The sequence below is a fragment of the Tachyglossus aculeatus genome, chromosome 10 (assembly GCF_015852505.1).
Source record: "Tachyglossus aculeatus isolate mTacAcu1 chromosome 10, mTacAcu1.pri, whole genome shotgun sequence".
In the NCBI taxonomy this organism is placed as follows: Eukaryota; Metazoa; Chordata; class Mammalia; order Monotremata; family Tachyglossidae; genus Tachyglossus; species Tachyglossus aculeatus.
Window position 1 is genome coordinate 38,463,687 of NC_052075.1, and position 21,944 is coordinate 38,485,630.

A 21,944-nucleotide genomic window follows, 5' to 3' on the forward strand; every position below is an offset into this window, starting at 1 on the left:
TCGGGCACTGTTCTAAGAGCTGGGGGCAGATACAAGGTTATCAGGTTGGACGTAGCCAATGTCCCACATGGAGCTCACAGTCTTAAACCCCACATTTCAGAGGTGGTAACTGTGAGCCAGAGAAGTGAAATGACTAGCCCAAGGTCACACAGTAGACAAGTGGCAGAACTGGATGAGAACTCAGGTCTCTCACGTTCAGGACTTTCTTTCTCCCAGGCCCATGCTCTATCCACTAGACATGGAAGCAGTCAGTTGGTCAATCATATCTTGTATCTACCCCAGAGCTTAGAGCAGTGCCTGGCACATAGTGAGCGCTTGCTATGTGCAGGACATTGAACTAAGAGCTTGGGAGAGTACAACATAATATATCAGAATATAACAATATAACAGAATTTAACAGGGGTCAGAATCAGAAACCTTCTTGTTGGCTTTAGAGTAGATCTGCACCCATTAAGCACTTGATATTCACCCCACTCTCAGCCCCACAGCACTTATTTATAGAGATTTTATTTTATTGTCTGTCTCCCCTTCTACTCAGGGAACGTGTCAACCAACTGTACTGCATTGTACTCTCCCAAGCACTTTGTACCGGGCTCTGCTCACTCTAAGCACTCAGTAAATAGCATTGATCGATGCTGTTCTCTTTGCTATGTGGTCTTTCACTCTATTATGAAAAAGAGTCAATTTGACATAATTTGCTCTTCACAAAGTCATGTTGGAGGCTTTTGGATGGTTGTGAATTCTCAGCCATCTGTTAATCCCAACCCACATTTCATCAGTGGGTGGAAAAACAATTTCGGACCAAATGAACATGCCTGGAATTTCTGGTAGGGCCATCTGCACTAAGAAGCACTCGTGGTTAGTCAGTGTCAGGTCATTCTCGGGGAGTGTGACAGTGAGAGAGCATTTCAATTCTCCCATGAGCTTGGAAACCCTCCAGACTCTGTTGCGAGGAGCCGGGGAAGAGCAGAGTTTGCTAGCAGTCATTTCATCCAAACACATTTGCTCCTGATGGGCTGCTGAAATAGGGATCATATTTTTAATGTATTTTTATTTTGGTTATATGTTCCCAATCAATCAATCAGTTGCATTTATTGAGCACTTACTGTGTGCAGAGCACTGTACTTAGCGCTTGGAAGAGTATAACAGAGTTGGTAGACATGTTCCCTGACCTCGAGCATCTGGAAAAGTGCTCTGTATACTATAGGTGCCCCCAAAATGCCATTGATTCATTCAGTCAATCATATCTATTCGATTGTATTTATTGAACATTTATGTTGTGCAAAGCTTTGTACTAAGCATTTGGGAGAATAATAATGAAAATAATGTTATTTGTTAAGTGCTTACTATGGGCCAAGTACTGTTCTAAGCGCTGGGGTAGATACAAGGTTATTAGGTTGTCCCATGTGGGGCTCACAGTCTTAATCCCCATACACTATAACAATAAACAGACTCATTTCCTGCCCACAATGAGCTTACAGTCTCGAGAATTGATGATGCTGATGACTCAGCTGGTGAACCTTGGGTTAGTGTATCTAGTAGTAAGAGTAATAATATTCATAATGATAATAATAATTGTATTAGGTGCTTACTATGTGCCAGGCACTTTACTAAGCGCTGAGGTGGATACAAGCAACTCGGGTTGGACACAGTCCCTATCCCTTGTAGCACTCACTGTCTTAATCCCCATTTTTCATATGAGGGAACTGAGGCACAGAGAAGTCAAGTGACTCACCCAAAGTCACACATCAGACAAGTGGTGGAGCTGGGATTAGAACCCATGACCTTTTGACTCCTAGGCCTGTGGTGTATCCTCTGGGCCATGCTGCTTCTCATTCATTCATTCATTCATTCATTCATATTTATTAAGCACTTACTGTGTACAGAGCACTGTACTACACACTGGAAGAGAATAAACAGTGGGAATTAGACCCGATCTCTATCATCTGGATGACAGTTGCATAGAAGCAAAAAGTGCAATAGAAACAACGTGGACTAGTCAGAAGAGCACGGGCCTGGGAATCAGAGGACCTGGGTTCTAATCCTGGCTCGACACTTGTCTGCTGTGTGACTTTGGGCAAATTGCTTCCCTTCTCAGTGCCTCAGATTCCTCAACTGTAAAATGAGGATTGAAAAACCCATTCTCCCTCCTCCTTAGACTTGGAGCCCCATGTGGGACAGGGACTGTATCTGACTTGATTAACTCCTATCTACCTCAGCACTTCAAACAGTACATGATCCATAGTAAGAGCTTAACCAATACCATAAATAAATAAATAAGCAAATACATTCTCATCCATGACAACCATCACACTTCCTGCAAGTATCCTTTGTTGCCACAGTCGGAGAGAAGCTGTATGGCCTAATAGAGCACAAGCCTGAGAGTCAGAGGAGCCAGGTTTTAGTCCTGCCGCCTGACCTACGGCAAGGCACTTAACTTCTCTGTGCCTCCATTTCTGTAATTTAGCCTAATGTACTTTGGGCAATTTGCATCCACTAACACATCCGTGACTGGTGAAAATGTCTTGCCTCCCACTCCCTTCTGCGTCGCCCTGACTTGCTCCCTTTGCTCTTCCCCTCTCCCAGCCCCCCAGCACTTCTGTACACAACTGTCATTTTATTAAGCACTTAGTACAATACTCTGCACACAGTAAGTGCTCAATAAATACGATTGAATGAATGAATTTATTTGTATTGACGTCTCCCCCACTCTAGACTGTAAGCCCGTTGTGGGCGGGAATGTGACTGTTTGTTGACGTATTGTATTCTCCCAGGTGCTTAGAAAACGGTGCTCTGCACACAGTAAGCACTCAGTAAATATGATTGATGAATCATGAATGTCCTATAAAGCTCTTTGAAAATTCATTTTGAGTTGCACCAAAATGTGTAACCTTTAGAGATTATGAAGTTACTGCTGGGTCAGTCTTGCACGTGTATGTCAATTATTTCTACTCTTAAATTTTAAGTTTTGGTACATGCATTTTATCACATAATTGTGCACATTCTTATTTTATATGGGTCCTCCAGGCTAAGCACTTTCTATAATTCCCAGCAGTACCTTATGCAGTGGTCTGCATAAAGTATGCAATTGTTAAGTGGTGTGAATGGACTCCAACTATGGGAATGTGAAGATTAGAACTGTGTGCCCAAAAACCTTACTTAGTGAGTTACCAAAGCCCAAATGGTGTGGCGTGATGATAAAGATCAAGATTGTTTTATTTTTATTCCAGTGTGGATGACATTCAGAATCTCTATTCTCAGCAGTTCAGAATTTTGACAGTTTATTTGTTTTCCTGTTAGAAGAGCATGGATTCAGATTTCTTGGTTTTCAGAAGAGTTCAGCTCAGGACAGGCAACTGACAGGGTTATGGATTCTCCATCCGAGGAGATTTTATTAAAAAGAAAAAGCCATGGAGGCAGTGGGCTGGATGAGTGGCTCTACAACCCTCCTGCCTCCCCTCATTTGGGGTTTCTTTTCTCAATGTATTACTCCTCTTGCCATCAGGTGACTCTCACTCTTGGGATCTTCTCATCTGCTTATCTCCATACAAAGTTGATGAGGAGCCATGCATTGCAAAGGAAGACTTCCACCACTTAGGACTTCATCAGAAGGTACTATATGCATGTTGTCTTTCATAATAACGTTGAGATCTTACACGTGCCAAGCTGGGGAAGAATACACTAATGGAATTATTATTATTATTATTATTATTATCTATAATAATAGTATTTGTTAAGCACTTTTTATGTGCCAACCATTGTACTAAGCACTGGGGTAATTAATCAATCATACTTGTTGAGTGTTTATCATGTGCACAATACTGAACTGCTTGGGAGAGTGCAGTGCAACAGAGTTGGTAGGCATATTCCCTGCTCACAATGAGATGACAATCTAGAAGGGCCCCCATGGAGTTCATAGTCTAAGCATGAAGGGTAAATTTGGTGGTCTACCTGTTGAAGAATGTTAAGCTATTGCGATGTGCGGGGCATTTTCCTAAACTCTGCAGAGGGGCACAAGGATATTGAGTCAGACATGGATCACTGGACTGTAGGCACCCATCTAATACAGTGAGGAGGAGGTGGAGAGGGGCAACCTCCTGGCAAAGAAATAATAGGGTAAAATTAGCAGAACCACCAGTTCGACAATCAGAAAAGCCACTCTCCATCCCTGCCAAAAGAGAGTAGCCACTGGACAACTCGCCTCTCAGGACTGAACTGATCTTAGTACGAATTGCCATGACCTTCCTAACGACCTAAATGCTTCTACAGTAGCAGCAGATGCTTTCCTGTGCACCCAGGTAAGCGAGGACCTGGGTTACATGACTGCCACACCAGTAGAGAATAAGCAGAAATAATACAATAGAGGTGCTTCTTATATGCCCAAGCACTGTGGTAAGCAGTTGGATAATCAATCATTTGTATTTACTTAGCTCTTACTGTATGCAGAGCACTGTACTAAGCACTTGGGAGAGCGATTAGATACAAAATAATCAGATTGGACAGAGTCCCTGTCCCACATGAGGCTCACAGTCTAAGAGGGAAAACAGTTATCTTACCTGCAACTGACGGATAATGAAACTGAGGCACAGGGTGGTTAAGTGACTTGCTCAAGACCACAGAGCAGGCATGTTGGGGAATGAGGACTAGAACCCAGGTCTTCTGACTCCCAGTCCCATGCGATAAGTAAATAGCTGAAAAGAAATAACCTGATAGATAGATGATACCTGAAGTGGCTGAGTGGATGAGGTCTATTCATTCATTTGATTGCATTTATTGAGTGCTTACTGTGTGCTCTGCACTGTACTAAGCCCTAGAGAGAGTACAATATAGCAATAAACACATTCCCTGCCCACAGTGAGCTTACGGTCGAGTCTTTTAAGATGCTTAACATTAAGCATCATGTTAAATATAGAGTTCAACCATCTTCCTTTTCAGGGCTTTAACTGCTAGTCTGCCTGTCTGTTTTTAGGATATTCCCATTGCAATTGTTTAAGACACATATTTTCACTCTTTGCTAATCTGAACTTCTGGATTCTACTCCCACCAACCCACCATCAAGAAGCAGATGGCGGGCATTGGGGGGAAACACAGAAATAAATACATATTTCAACAAATGCCTCATTCAGAGAGGAACTATGTAGAATTGAGGGAAAACATCTTGGATTTATAATAAGCAGCTGGGAAATAATAAGATATATGGGTGTTTGGGAATAGTTACTTAGAGTTACACCCTTTGGAGAAGAGGCCAACAGAATTGGTGGGGGGAAGTTGACGGGGGAAAGCAGAGAAAGAGATGATGGGGAGAGAAAAGGAAAGGTGGGAAATAAGCTGAAGGAAACACCAACAAATTAGAAAAGGGTTGAGGGGCATATCTGAATTGCTTCCTGCATTTCAAGGAAATGATCTCATACAACCATTCTTTAAGGATTTTTTTGCTACTAAATCCAGGCCAATGCTAATCACCACAAAAACGAGCCAGAATGATGCTTTCTCTTTGTCTCCTTCTGTCACTCGGTGCTTTAATTTCTGTATTCACTCAAATTCTACCAGAGCTTCTGGACTTCTCAAACAGGAGGAAATACACAAGCAGGAACTTGGAGGATTTGTGGATTATGGCTAAATTATTATTACTATTGTTTACTGGGTGCCTCCCGTGTGAAAAGTACTTTCTATGCACTTGGGAGAGTTTAAATGATGCCAAAGACAGGATCCCTGCCCTCATTGAGGTTTACTATCTAAAGAGGTTGGGTGGGGACAGGGGGTGGGTGGAGAGGCAACCACTGAATTATGCGCATGTAGTGAGTGCAAGAGAAGGGGGTAGATACAGCTGGTAATAGCCAAAGTGCAAAAAATAAATGGTTAAGTGACTAAACGGGTGGATCACGTAGACATAAGTGTTAAACTTGACTGTATACATGTGAGCACTAAGAATTTTTTAAAATGGTATTTTTTAATGTGCCACGTGTCAGACATTGTACTAATCACTGGGATAGATACAAGCTAAACAGGTTTGTCACAGGTCATGTCCCACAGAGGGCTCACAGTCTTAATACCCGTTTTACAGATTAGGTAACTGAGGCCCAGAAAAGTGAAGTGACTTACTCAAGGTGACACAGCAGACAATAGAGCTGGGATTAGAACCCAGGTCCTTATGACTTCCCAGCCTGTGCTCTATCCACTGGGCCACACTACACCTGAGTGCCATGAGATGGCCTAACTTGGGGAGCTGGAAGGCAATCCAGGAGTTCTCCATGGAGAAGGTGGAATTTCAAGAGGGCTATGAAGATGGGAGAGAGCTGGGGTCTGGTGGATTTTAACTGAGAGGGAATTCCAGGCTGGGGGAATGACAAGAGCAAAGCGGTGGGAGCAGACCAGAGAGAGAGGTACCATAAGAAGGTTAGCTTTGAAGGAGTGAAGAGTCAAGTAACAAAGCTTTCAATCACTCCCTCCTCCCCTACTCTACCCCCTCTTGTGCTTCTGCTTTAAATTGAGTTATGTTGGAAAAGAGAGGGTTACAAATTGACGCAAGTCTAGATTCCAAGAAAATCATTAGCCCTGCTTTCTCGTCATCTTTGTTCTTGCAGAAATGATGTGGGTTGGTTATCTTTTGTAGGCTCCAGGACTTTCTGACCTTTCGACTTTCTGATCTATCCTGTGGCTCTCCCTTCCTTGGGGTGTGGCAGAATGGCTAGGGAGAGGTCCAGTCCAGAGGGGGTTGGAAGGGCTGAGAGGCTGAGTGAGACCTTGTCTTGGGAAGGCAGGCAGAGGGGGGTCTCCCTCCCCAGGATTAGTTCTTTCTTTGGCTGTCTTGTCTCTCCTCTTAAATTGGCCCTTTCCAGCTGCCTATCTCACCGTGGTTCTCACTCACAGCGCATTCATTCTTTCATTCAGTCATGTTTATTGAGCGCTTTCTGTGTGCAAAGCACCATGCTAAGCAATTGGGAGAGTACAATATAACAATAAACAGATAAAATCCCTGCCCACCATGAGCTTACAATCTAGAGGGGAAACACTATGTTTCCCCATCATTTGACAGATCCCTAAAACCAATTTCAAATTATTGATCACTTTCTTTAAACGCCTTTAACCTGCCCCATTATGAGGGTAAATCCCAATTATGGCCTTATAATCTTAAAGATAATAGTAACAATCATATAATATTTATTTAATAATTACTATGCATCAAGCACCTTACTAAGCACTGGGGTGGATACAAAGATCATCAGGTTGAAAACATTCCCTCCACCATGTGGGGCTCACCATCTAAGTAGAGGGAGGAATGGATAATGAACCCCCATTTTACAGAGAAGGAAACTGAGGCACAGAGAAGGTAAGTGACTTGCCCAAGGTCACGCAGCAGGGAAGTGGCAGAGCTCAGAGCAGAACCCAGGTCTTCTGATTTCCAGGCCCTTGCTTTTTCCATTAGGTCTTGCCACTTCCCTTGCTGAAAGTAGATTTTGGAGGAGTAAGTTTACATGGGTCAAAAAAAATCTGTCCCACTAATCAGATTGCAATTCTGGGCCATGGTGTACTGAAAGTGATCCCAATCTATTTTATGTCTGCACCATCTATAGCAGCAGAGTCCTAGCCCTTTTCTAACTGGAAGGTTCCAGCATTCCACATACTGACGTGACTACTTTTCAGTACTATGAGACATTGGGCCTCAAATATATCCCTTTCTGGCCCCTCAAACTAGCCTTTTTCTGTGATTGGCCTCTTTGCTACTTCCTTTGTCATTAAATTCTGTTTTTCCCTTGCTGGTTTTTTTTATTGTATTTTTTCAGAGCTTACTAGGTGCTATTCTAAGCGCTTGGATAGAAGAAAGTCATGTTAGATACAGTCCGTGTCCCACGTGAGGCTCACAGTCTTAATCCCTACTTTACAGATGTGGGATCTGAGGCACAGAGAAGTGAAGTGACTTGCCTGGGGTCACACAGGAGACAGGTGAAGAAGCCAAGATTAGAACCCAGGTCTTTCTGACTCCGAGGCCTGTGCCCTATCCTCTAGGCACGCCGCTGATATTCAACAGTGTCAGCAAACAGGTTTCCACCAGGAAGAAATGAAACAACATGTAGAACAAAATAACCTAAGGCAGAATTGGGAAATACAAGCCGTTCAAGCGTCTTCTCTTAAAATATTCACTGCGCTGTGCTGCTCTCATTGTCCTCCTTCAGATGAATCGAGTCTCCATTTCCTTTTTGTTTCCCATCTCACTTTGATTACAGTGATTTCAAAGTGAATCAGTTTATCCAAAAAAATCTAATCAAAGTTGATGGACTTTGCAGCCTTCTGTTTTATTCATTAGTTTACCTGGGAAAGTTACTGAATAGGAGGACTGATTTTCAGGTTAGCTTGTGACAGCAGGGAGGACTAGCAATTTCAAACAATTGCCCCAGAGAAGAACTGAAATTCACAAGCAGTCTTGCAAACCACCTTAATGGGAAATTCTTCCTTCAATCAATCAATCAATATATTTACCAAGCGCTTATTACGTGCACAGCACTATGATGAGCACAGATTCTACAGGGAATGTAGACATTCCCTGACATGTTCCTCTCTCCCAGATGTAAGATTTCAGGAATGACAGTGATGAATTGATTGGAACTGGCATTTCAGATGTACACTAACTTCCATCCATGCCAAGGAAATGAGAGAAATTTGACATAATTTCTCATCTAGCCAATTAAACATCATGGTGGCTATAACAAAAAGAAGTAAACATTGCCAAAGCTTTAAATGAATATCTGGAAGGGTAATTTATATAACCAGGCTAGTCGTTTAACATTTAATTGTGCATAGATTGTACACCCACAAGATATAAAATATATATTTTCATCTAGAATCAATCAGTGGTATTTAGTGCTATGTGCAGAGTGCTGTTCTATATGGAATTTTATCTTTTTTCATAGGAATGCCATACCATAGGAATTCCAAAGAATGAATACACATGTACACATTCTCTGCGGTTAAAATTTATTACATCTATAGTGTTATTCAAAATTACTGAAATGTTAGGCTTGAGAAACTCTACAAAGCCAACTCATTGAAAAGTGATATCTCCCTTAGTAATAATCATAATAATAATAATAATAATGGCATTTGTTAAGCGCTTTCTATGTGCAAAGCACTGTTCTAAGTGCTGGGGGGATACAAGGTGATCAGATTGCTCACGGTCTTGATCCCCATTTTACAGATGGGGTAACTGAGGCTCAGAGAAGTTAAGTGACTTGCCCAAGGTCACACAGCAGACCCAAGGTGGAGCTGGGATTAGAACCCGTGACCTCTGACTCCCAAGCCAGTGCTCTTTCCACCGAGCCAATGTTCCACTGGATAACAGTACACATCTTGTGTATTCCAGGGTTTGTAGCATGAAAACAACAAACCCCCTGCAAAAGATTAAATTACTTTATCATATTGAATGATGAAAAATGGTAAATGCTATATTTGTACCAGATGAACCTTAACCTCTGTATTTCCCGACATCTGTGTGCTGACAGTCTCGATTTAACCCGCTAGTTCAGCTTTTGCAGTAGAGGTCTGTTTGGATGGTATTTCTAGTATATGAGTCAGAGTTTTCTCATCCTCAACCCAGAGAGGACCAGAGGGTTCCTGTTCCTGGGAGGGGTGCCTTGAAGGATGTCTCTATTGCCGGGGGAACGGAGAAAAAGGAAAAGTCAGGCACAGGCCTCTTTAATCCTAGCTTTTTGAGGGGACTGACTTCTTGATAGAGAGCTGGGCAGGCAATCATTGTTTCCCAATAATTCATGTTCATAGACTTCCCTCTGCCAAGGAACAATCGCGATTTCTACCCTTGGAATCTACACAGTCTGTGATTTTTTTTTTCCCATTCTTTGAAGACTCCAGCAGCTACGCACATCCTTTTTGACCAAGCAGCGTGGCTCAGTGGAAGGAGCACGGGCTTGGGAGTCAGAGGTCATGGGTTCAAATTCCGGCTCCACCAATTGTCAGCTGTGTGACCTTGGGCAAGTCACTTAAATTCTCTGTGCCTCAGTTACCTCATCTGTAAAATGGGGATTAAGGCTGTGAGTCCAGCGTGGGACAACCTGATCACCTTGCATCTCCCTCCAGCACTTAGAACAGTGCTTTGCACATAGTAAGTGCTTAATAAATGCCATTATTATTATTATTACCGAGAACCTACCCTCTTTTCCTCCGTTCTTAGTCTTGACTTGCTCAGAAGGCAACAACATGTTAACCTTTCAGATCAGACAACCGTGGTGAGCGAAAAAACTGATCTGAGTCTTCAGGAAAGGCACCCAAGAAGCAGCAAGAGAGGTTCAATCAATTGATCAATCATAGTTATTGAGTGCTTTCTATGTGCAGAGCACTGTACTAAGCACTTGGGAGAGTACAACTGAGTTAGTAGACACGTTCTGTGCCCACAGTGAGCTTACAGCCTCCAGGTGGTCTTTTGGGGTGGGTGGGGTTCTAGACCCTTTTTGTGGAAATGGATTCAGAGTATTCATGACATCTTTTTCTTGGATCCTGAAGACCTAAAAGATGAGGTTGTATTGGGTACAAATCATTCACCTGTGATGCAGGTGGAAGCAAACACGATCTAGGGGAAAGACTGCTAAATGGACAGTTGTGGATTCTCTTGGCTCTGTCAACACTACTTGTGTCACCTTGAGTAAATCACTTAACTTTTCTTTGTCCTGGTTTCCTCATCTGTGACTTGTGCAAAGGCCCAATTTATATATGTAAACACACAACTGACAAGGGCAGAATACCAGGAGATTTACAAATGACAAATAGAGAAGCAATTAGAATGATTTTTCAAGAAAACTCTGACCTTACTATGGTTTCGGAAAGGAAGGAAATTAAAGCAATATTTTCAAATAAAGATAAAAATATAAACTTTTACTCAACCCTAAAGATAGATTTTATGTTTTGTATTAGGTGAAAAGCTCCTTTTAAGAATAAGGTTAAATTCTGTGTGGGAAAGATTCTATTGCTTCCCTGAGAAGTATCCAGGAATAGGAAAGGGGCCAAGAACTCTTACAATTTGCCCTGTACCTGTTGCGGAACAAGTGTCCAAAGAAGCTGGAAGACCAGGAACCAGGCACCTAAAGAAAAAGAAAAAATTGTATGAAACTTCAGGTGGCCATGTAGGGCTGCAAAGGATGTTTCTATTATTATTATTAGAAGTAGTATTATAAATATTGTATTTGTTAAGCACTTACTATGTGTCAAGCACTGTTCTAAGTGCTGGGTAGATAAAAGATAATCAGGTCAGATGCAGTCCTTGTTCCACATGGGGCTTGCAGCCTAAGTAGGATTGTAATGTTTCTTACTCTAGGCTGTAAGCTCCTTATGGGCAGGGAGTGTGACTCTTAATTCTGTTGTATTGGACTCTCCCAAGTGCTTAGTATTCAGTCATTCAATGGTATTATCATCATCAATCGTATTTATTGAGCATTTACTGTGTGCAGAGCACTGAACTAAGTGCTTGGAGTGCTCTGTACACAGTAAACACTCAATAGAAACCATTGATTGATTAATTACTCTCCTGTGGGTGGAATCACCTCCAAGGGGATTCAGGAGCAACAGTCTGAGGTGGGGTTAGGCAGTGAGGGTTGAGAGGATGGAACTAAATCTCTGATGACAGAGATTTAAGATTCCTCTCTTAAACTGCTTCCCCCCACACCCAAGAGGGAGTCATTTGTTCCAGTTTTGATTTTGTCCGTTGTATGAGTGACTTGGAAGTAGAGATGTGACTCCCTAGGGCTCAGGGCCTTGTTAATTGCTGCCATCTTAATAATAATAATGGTATTTGTTAAGTATTTACTATGTGCCAAGCACTATTCTAAGTGCTGGAGTAGATACAAGGTAATCAGGTTGTCCCACGTGGGATTCACAGTCTTAATCCCCATTTTACAGATGAGGTAACTGAGGCACAGAGAAGTTAAGTGGCTTGCCCAAGGTCACACAGCAGACAAGTGGAAGAGCTGGGATTAGAACCCACATCCTCTGATTCCCGAGCCTGGGCTCTTTCCACTAAGCAACACTGCTTCCCCCTTGTCCTGGAGATAGCCGCTCCCCGGCGACCAATTAGAGCAAAAAACATCTTAAGGCAAGTTGAGGGCAAGGATCATGTCTACCAACTCTATTGTATTGTACTTTCTTGGGTGTATAGCACAGTGCACTGCACACAAAAAGCGCTCAATAAATGCCATTGACTAATTGAAGACTGCTTTTACCTAGCAGTCAGTTCAGAGAAACCCTGGGGTTAAAATTAGAAAGCATGAATGAAGGGTGTTGGTTGGCTTTTTTTCTAATGTTTCCTCAAACTGAAAGGTGAAATCAAGGTTTGATTTCTGCAGGAAAAGCGTAAATGTTCTCACCTAATATAGAAATAGTTATGAAAGCTTTGCCTTGTATATGGTTTTTGACACATCTCCCCTGTTAAAAATGGTTTAATAAGTTTTGGTTGGTTTTGCATTTAGTTTTCCCTTTCTATCCTGCCTGAGTTTCTATTAGGGCGATTCTTTTCAGAAAATTCCCTCTCCCTTCCTTTTCCATTTCCCCCGACTTTCCCTTCCCTCCCCATTTTCCCACTCCTTTTCTACCTCTTTCCTCCTCCTTCATTTCCTCCTCCCCTTTTCCTACCTCCTCTTCCCTTTTCTCTTCCCTATCCTATCCTCTTCCCCCTCCCCACTTCTCCTTTCTTCCCCTCCCTCCTACTAAGCTCCTAGTGGGTAGGGAAAGTGTCTACAACTCTATTGTATTCTCAAAAGCACTTTGTACAATGCTCTCACACAGTACACACTCACTAAATACCAGTGATAGATTATGTTTCCCCCTTTCCCTTCAGAGTGTGTGTGTGTGTGTGTGTGTGTTTGTGGGGTGGGGCTTGTGATTCAACAATTCTCAAAGGTTTTGAAATCAGTGGATGTAGGAGTTATACATATGGGAACTGTTAGGGCATAAACAGGTTAACAATAAAGCCATCAGTATTTGTTTTCAACATATCAATTGCACAGTTGGTAGTTTGGGAGTGTTTATGGAATGGTTGGCTAAATTTGGAGAAGACTAGTATTTAAGTCTCTGAATCTAGGGCAGGGTGACTCAGGGCAGTCGAAAACAGATATGGAGATCTTTTTGGCTGGCAGTGGAGAGGGTAGGAGAGAAAGAACCTGGCATATGGGGAGGGGGGCAGGGATGAAGGAAAAGAAAGGGAGAATTAATGAGGAAAGGAAAGAGGAAAAGGAGAGAGGAAGGAAGAAGGAGAAAAAGTAAAAAAAAGGAGGAGGTGTTGTAGAGAAGAGACTAAGAAAACTTGCCCAGATGTACGTATTTTCCAAAGGACTGTCAGCGAATCCAAAGGAACCTAAGTGATCCCTAAATGCTGGGAAATTGTTCTCTGATCCAGCTCCAAGGAGCTGAAGTGACAGGTAATAATAGAGGGTGAACACTGGGCCATCTCTAAGGATTTGCCCCTCATCCCACCTTCATGACCTATTTTCTGAAAGAGAAGATTGTTGGTTTAAGAGGGAGAGAGTGCAAACCCTGAAATGAAGAAAACCAATGATCTGTCTCCTTTGTCTTTCAACTGGAAAATCCGGATATTATGGAGTGGAGGAGAGGCCATCTCCAGAAATAATGCCATTTTAATTTACAGAGAGATTGAAGTAGACATGGTTTGGGGAAAAGAATGGAGTCTGGGGAGCCTGAATGTTAATTGCAGGGGACATAGGCAACCCATGCGCTTCTCTATATGTGGGAGGGGATTGCATCATTGAATGTGCTGGGCTCAAGATATATTTGTTGTTGTTTTGATACTGACTGTCTAAACAGTTTGGTCACCATCTAAGTATGTGTATGATGGCACATGAGCAAGTGGTTTTACAGCCCCTGCGGCCTAACTGGCTTTAAGGTATGTTGGTTGTCTATTTTTGCAGGACGTAATTTGCAATTGTCAAGTTATTTGTGGGACAGAACTGGGATAAAGTGGACGTAGGCATTTCCTTCTTTCCTACTCAACAGCATCTCTTAGAAATGTTTTTTGGCTTTCCAGAAGTGGATCCAGATGTTTCACCCAATTTGGTGGGGGGCCAAGCCCCCATTTGGGTGATCGATTTTCTCAGGGGCCCAAGAAAGCAGGTTGGGGCGAGGGTTCTCGTTGCTTAGCTCGATGTGGGCTGGGATTTATCAGTTTATTGTTATACTGTACTCTCCCCAGCACTTAGTACAGTGCTTTGCACACAGTGAAGTGTTCAATAAATACGATTGACTGACTGACTTTATAATTTCTGCTTGGGAGTGATCGATCAGACACAAAGTCAAGGTCACTGGAGTCTCTCTAATTTCTTGCAGGTAAATATGCTTCCAGAAATCCAGCACCAGCTTTGCAGAAGGGAAGGACTATGCCAGATGATTAAGAGATTTCCAGGTAATTCTTCTGTTTGCTTCTCTTTGCCTGAACATGCAAAATACTTGGTTTTAATTCATTAGATTATAAACTCCTCGAAGGCAGGGATCATGTCTTTTTCTTCTATTGTGTTCTCCCAAGTGCTTAGCAGAGGGTTCATCACCAAGTAGGTACTTAATAAATACCATTGATTGCCTAACAGGGAGACCAAGGGTTACCACCCAAGGGAATCAGAGGCTCTAAAGTGACCCAGGAAGTTAGTTCTCTCCCTACTTGTTGAGAATTTCCCAATGAACCAGAATTGATTTTTTCACTCATTCATTGATACTGAGTGCCTACTATTTGCAGAGCTCTGTAGTAATTGCTTGGGTTACTACTGTACAATAAAACAAGCCCTAGAGTCAAGGAGTTTACAATCTAATTGGGGTAGACAGGCATTCAAAAATCATTTGCGTTCATTAGGGGCAGGAGGAATAATGCAGATTCAGTCAATCAGTCAATAATAATCATCATCAATCGTATTTATTGAGCGCTTACTACGTGCAGAACACTGTACTAAGCGCTTGGGAAGTACAAATTGGCAACAGCTGGTTACCATCCCCTATACAGTGACCAGCTTACAGGGCTGTTTCATATGCCCTTTTGAAACCACATGTCACATTATAAAGGTTACATTCTGGTGTCTTATATAACAGGGTTTAAAAATAAAACCCAGCTGAATTAGGGACCAGAATTAAATTTAAGGTGCTTCTTCCAAACAGCCTCTTTCTCTCCTTGGAGGCACTCACCCTTTGATTACACACTCTGAAGGGTTTTGTAATTAAAAGCACTTGCTGATCAATCAGGATATTTTAACATTCAAAGACATTTCTTGCTGAGGCTATCAAATTCGCAGGTTCCATTTAAAACATTTTCTTATTATTAAGACCAAGGACTCGCTTCACCAAAGTCAATTGGAGTAATGACTGGTTTTTAACTCGTGAAAAGTCTATGTAGTTGGGAAAAGAAAATGTGTTTGTACTTTGTTGCTATTTACATTTGAGAGTAGTTGATTCAAGCAGTTTCTCCAGCTTTACAGAAATGTTGTGGCAGGAGGGAAGACTAGGGAGTAGGAACTTGATTCTGAGCCAGGCATAGTTTGCTGATAAAAAAGACTTTGTGCATTACGTTTGTCAACTAGAAAAGATGAAAGGTTATGGGCCACTTGCCAAAGATCTTTATTTACTCTGTGTCTTAATAGAGCAGCTAAATGGGAAAGGCATAGATGGAAATGAGAGAAAAGAGAGGAGGAAATTTTAATAGTTACATAAACATACCGTGTGTTTAAGTAAATACCAATTTACTTGGCTTTATTATGGATTAGGATGATTGTAGTCCTCTGTTCTTTGCCGAGTTGCTAAAATAGCTTTATTTTTTACTGCTATGAGGTCGTTTCATTCTCCCTCTCATTCAAATTTCCTCCCCAGTTATTCTAAATCTCCTTTCACTGCCATTGTGATTTTCTGCAGAAATGCATCTCCTCTGCTAAGCCTGTTCTGTCAGTCAGTTATTTGTATTTACTGAGCACTTGCTGTGTGCAGAGCACTGCGGTAAGTGCTAGGGAGAGTATAACAATATAACAAACACATTCCCCACCCACAATGAGCTCACAGTTTGGTGCCTGATGTGTTGCCACTCTCCCCACCTTCAAAACCCTTCTAAAATGACATCTCCTCCGAAAGGCCTTCCCTGACTAAGCCCTCATTTCCCCTACTTGCCCTTCCCTATGCATAATAATAATAATAATAATAGTAATAATAATAATAATAATAATAATAATGGTATTAAGTGCTTACTATGTGCCAAGCACTGTTCTAAGCACTGGGGTAGCTACAAGGTAATCGGGTTGTCCCACATGGGGCTCACAGTCTTAATCCCCATTTTACAGATGAGGTAACTGAGGCATAGAGAAGTTAAGTGACTTGCTCAGGATCACATAGCAGGCAAGTGGTGGAGCTAGGATTAGAACCCGCACTCTCTGACTCCCAAGCCCGTGCTCTTTCCACTAAGCCACACTGCTTCTCATCTATATTCTTGATCATCTATCCCTGAAGCACTTAGATACTTACCCAAGCTTCACAAAATATTTTTACATATCCTTATACTCTACTATTTCCCCTATCGGTACTTTATTTTAATGTTTGTCTCCCCATCATTATAAACTCTTTGTGGGCAGGGATCATGTCTACTGACTCTCCTGTTTGGTACTCATTCAAGAGCTTAGTACAGTGCTCTGCACATAGTAAGCACTCAATAAATGCCATTTGATTGATTGATTGATTGATGTCTTCATTTGGGACATGGATTTATGGCCAGTCTCCACTCACAAGATCTGCGGTACAGATGGGGGGAGATTTTTAAAAACAAAACAAAGAAAAAAACCTCTCCCTGTCTACTTTCTGGTATGCCTGAAAGATTTGGATGGAAAAAGAAACTTCTTTCATAAACTTGCTGAGGAGGGATCCGTGCCTACTAACTCTGCCATATAGTACCCTCCCTAATTCTTTTTTTTAAATGGTATTTGTTAAGCTCTTACTATGTGCCAGGCACTGTACTAAGCTCTGGGGTAGGTACAAGCCAATTAGGTTGGATACAGTCCCTTCCCCATGTGAGACTCACAATCTTAATTCCCATTTTAAAGATGAGGAAACTGAGGCATAGAGAAGTGAAGTGACTTGCCTAAGGTCACACAGCGGACAAGTGATGGAGCTGGAATTAGAACCCAGGTCATTCATTCATTCAATCGTATTTATTGAACGCTTACTGTGTGCAGAGCACTGTACTAAGCGCTTGGGAAGTACAAGTTGGCAACATGTAGGTCCTTCTGCTTCCCAGACCTGTGCCCTATCCATTAAGCTACATCCCAGCTCCGCCACTTGTCAGCTGTGTGACTTTGGGCAAGTCGCTTCACTTCTCTGGGCCCCTGTTACCTCATCTGTAAAATGGGGATTAAGATTGTGAGCCCCTCGTGGGACAACCTTATCACCTTGTAATCTCCCCAGTGCTTAGAACAGTGCTTTGCACATAGTAAGCGCTTAATAAATGACGTTATTATTATTATTATTATTATTGCTTCTAGTGCTATTACACTGTTCTATACATACATTGTGGGCAGCGAATGTGCCTTCCAACTCCGTTATATTGAACCCTCCCAAGCACTTAGTACAATGCTCGGCCCACAGTAAGTGCTCAATAAATGTCATTGAGAATTTTATAAATGCCATTGATTGATTAACGCTACTTTTAGGTTGCCAGGTCTAAGGAGCTTTCGATGGAGATAGCAAACCTGATGAGAAAACTCGAGGTGAATCAGAGAAGGGAGAAGGACAGTTGTTAAAGAGTTGGCCAGTTTCAGCCAAACCCTGTTCACCATGTACCCCAGCTCTAATGTCTCAGACCAACATTGTTTTGGAATCTCACCTTTTCCCGATCTAGTAACTTGTTTTCCCCTCATTCTCACCTAGCAACATAGTGGATTTAGAGCCTAGGCCATTTCAGGACCTTTTGGGGTAGAAAAAAGGACTATTCACTCCACAGATTCAAATAATTTATAGCTCTTCTCCTCCTCTGTCAGTGGTCTTGTGTTACCTTTGAGGATTTGCATTGCCCTCCCAGACACTAAGGGCTAAATAATAATGGTAACAACAATAAAATGATGATGATAATAATAATAAGCTGTGGTATTTAAGTGTGTTTTATGGTGCTGAGCACTGTACAAAGTGCTGGAGTTTTTCAAACATACCTTTCCTTTTCCAATACCATCCCCTAGCTTAGAATGATTTTTACCAGATGCATAATAAGCTGTCATAGTATCTTAAAGCTATATGTATGGTATAGTATCAAGAAATCTAAACCTAAAATTGGAGTTTTAAAATATCTGCCTAAGGCATATGCAAGTAGCCCATTTTCATGACAAAAATACTTAAATGGAATGTTATTTTATGTAGTTTGTTTACAACATTTTAAAATGCTGTAGACTACCAGATATAGTCAGTCACTCTTAATGAAGATGAGCTAAACTGAATGTCTTGTGTTCAGGCCTGAATGTAAGCACAGGCCCACAGGCCCAGGCTGAAAAGAAATCAGGGCATGCCCAAAGAAATATAGACAATATGCCACCTGGGTAGCTTTGCTGCCAGCAGATCTTCTATTCTCTTGGGAGAAGCAGGGGAAAGCTTGAGGGAAGGCAGAGTTGTTGCTTGGGATTGTTTCCCACAAAGCAGTTAAAAAAACAAAATGAAAATCGGTATTTTTAGGAATCTGAGGATCCAAGCAGAAGCCTTCAAATGTCAAAGACACTAAAACAGGATGTTATTTTCCATCTTCCAAAAGCAAAGCAAAACATAACCAAGAAACGTTCCCTTAGATTGTGTAGAGCCGTTTTCCTCTGTTTGTGTGATGGCATTACCATATGAGCGATCTCAGTTTGGATTGTGCCAACGTTTCTGTTATAACTCACTCTTTACAGTAGGTTTCTTCTTGGCTCTAAACATCTGCTTTCATCTCTCCTTTGACATGTTCACAGTTGAATCCCAGTGGAGGGTGTGTTGGAAATTCAGAGGAGGAATTCATCTAACCTTTCTTAGTTACTCCTGAGGGAGTTTAGTTTCAGAGAGAACAAAAGACAAATGGGAATGATAATTCATGGCTGACTAAACAATTTTGCTTTTTTAAAACACATTTTATGTTATCATTCATTATTATGAAACGATATGAATGAATCACTCACAGAGACCATCCTCGTTTTGAAATAATTAATTTAGACACAGCTATTCGGCACGAGAGGCGGTTGTCACTGCTCAGGAACCTACAGGCGTCTTGCTGAATATGTAACCTCAGAGGGATTATGGTCAGTGAATTAGAGAGCTCAGATCTAATTTAAAGTCCACACTGGATACTCCCGGCCCGAACTCATTTTGAGATGTTTCATATGCCCTTCGGTGCTTTTCCTCAGCTGGGTGATTATACCCTCTTAAAACACAGAACAAGAAACAGAGAAATTACTTGTGAGTGAAGTGATGAAGCAGCATTCATAGTTCCTTTAATAATTAATTGTGATTATTGAAGCCTAGGGCTGTCAGACTGGGCCAGGGAGTGCTCCCAGAGAGGCAGAAGTAATGCTTGGGCAGCAGTAGTAAGAGTCCACACTACCAGGATTGAATTAAAGACAGCCGGTTTCAAGTATCAGCTCTGCTCCTCCAAAGTGGAAAGACCAGAAATTCCAGTTTCCAGTGTTCAAATCCTGGCTCTACCATTTATCTGCTGTATGACCATAGCACTTAACTTCTCTGTGCCTCAGTTTACTCATCTGTAAAATGTAGGTATCTGTTCTCTCTCCCTTTAGACTGTGAGTTCAATGTCTCTGCTATAGGTATAGCTTAGTTCAGTGCTTAGTCCATAAGTGCTTAACAAATGCCACTGTTATCATCATCATCATCATCATCTTTATCATTATTATTCTGGCTTATATGTGGACTTTCATTCATTCATTCAATCGTATTTATTGAGTGCTTACTGTGTGCAGAGCACTGTACTAAGTGCTTGGAAAGTACAATTCAGCTATAAAGGCAATCCCTGCCCACAACGGGCTTACAGGCTAAAAAGGGGGAAACAGGCATCAAAATTAGTAAACAGGCATCGATATAAATAAATAGAATTATAGACATAGAAACATCAAAACAAGTAAAGAAGCAGCATGACTCAGTGGAAAGAGCCTGGGCTTTGGAGTCAGGGGTCATGGGTTCAAATCCTGGCTCCACCACTTGTCAGCTGTGTGACTTTGGGCAAGTCACTTCACTTTTCTGGGCCTCATCTGTAAAATGGGGATGAAGACTGTGAGTCCCCCGTGGGACAACCTGATCACCTTGTAACCTCCTCAGCGCTTGGAACAGTGTTTTGCACATAATAAGCGCTTAATAAATGCCATTATTATTATTAAGTAAACAGACTGAGGCAGAAGAATACCCTGGATAACCTCTCAGAATAACTCTCTTCTTGACTGGAGATTTTCAGGCTCAAATAAATGGTCCTTTAATTGGCAATTAGCTTCTTCTGGCCCCGTCTAGTGATAAAATATGGAACAGATTTTTGGTGTTCTCCCCAAAGCAGATTCCCTGCTCAGGCGTTTAGACGGTCAATCAATCGATCATATTTATTAATGCACTATACTGAGTGCTTGGGAGAGTACACTATAGCAGAGGTGGTAGATACGTTCCCTGCCTACAACCAGCTAAGGCTATAGAGGAGGATACAGACATTAATAAAAATAAATTATGGACACGTACATAAGTACTGTGGGGTTGAGGGAGGAGTGAATAAATGTGTAAAAACACATGCAAAAGTGACACAGAAGAGAGCGGGAAAAGCGGAAATGAGGGCTTAGTCGGGGAAGGTCTCTGGAGATGTGCTTTTGATAAGGCTTTGAAGCCATTTTGGGCAGGGAACTTGTCTACCAACTCTTTGTACTTTCCTAAGAGCTTCATACACTGCTCAGCACACAATAAGCACTCGATAAATACAATTGATTAACAGTGATCATCTGTTGGATATGAAGAGAGAGGGAGTTCCAGTCCAGAGGCAGTACATGGGCGAGAGGTCTGCAGTGAGATAGACCAGATTAAGGTACAGTGAATGGCCTGAAATTAGAAAAGCGAAGCGTACAGTCTGGGTTGGAGGAGAAAATCAAGGTGGTAAGGTTAGGAGGAGGCAAGTAGATTGAGTGCTTTAAAGCCAGTGGTAAGGAGTTTCTATTTTGTGAGCGGGTGGATGGACAATCACTGGAGGTTCTTGAGTGGGGGAACACAAATTGAATGTTTTTGTAGAAAAATGATTTGGGCAGGAGAATAAAGTATGGGCTGGAGTGGGGAGAGACAGGAGGCATGGAGGTCAGCAAGAAGGCTGATAAAAGTTATCAAGTTAGAATAGGATAAACTGGGATTAGTATGGTAGAAAAATGTTCAGACCATGTTACCCCTCCCCTCAAGAAACTCCAGTGGTTGCCCATCTACCACTGCATCAAAGAAAAACTCCTCCTCACTGTTAGCTTTAAAATACTCAATCACATTGCCTCCTCCTACCTCACCTCGCTACTCTCCTACTACAAGGCAGCCCACACACTTCGGTCCTCTAATGCTAACCTTCTCACTGTACCTCAATCTCATCTATCTCACCACTGACCTCTTGCCCATGTCCTGCCTCTGGCCTTGAACACTCTTTTCAAAACCTTATTGAAGGCACATCTCCTCCAAGACACCTTCCCTGACTAAGCCCTCCTCTCCTCTTCTCCCACTGTATTGCCCTGACTTGCTCCCTTTATTCATCCTTCCTCCCAGCCCCACAGCATTTATGTACATATCTGTAATTTGTTTATTTATATTCACGTCTGACTCCCCCTCTAGGCTGTAAGCTTGTTGTGGGCAGGGAATGTTTCTGCTTATTGTTATAGTGTACTTTCTTAAGCACTTAGTACAGTGCTTTGCACACTGTAAGTACTCAGTAAATACAATTAAATGAA

At 42.0% G+C, this 21,944-nt stretch overlaps 1 protein-coding gene across 1 annotated transcript in view; it reads left to right on the top strand.

Moving 5' to 3' along the window:
- The window catches only part of CPED1 (cadherin like and PC-esterase domain containing 1), a 207,242-nt gene that overhangs the window by 43,283 nt on the left and 142,015 nt on the right, over window positions 1–21,944 (top strand). The window contains exons 4-5 of the mRNA XM_038753259.1: window positions 3,506–3,612; window positions 14,338–14,413. Of these exons, the coding sequence (XP_038609187.1) occupies window positions 3,506–3,612; window positions 14,338–14,413 (183 nt within the window). The remainder of the gene's footprint in view (window positions 1–3,505; window positions 3,613–14,337; window positions 14,414–21,944) is intronic.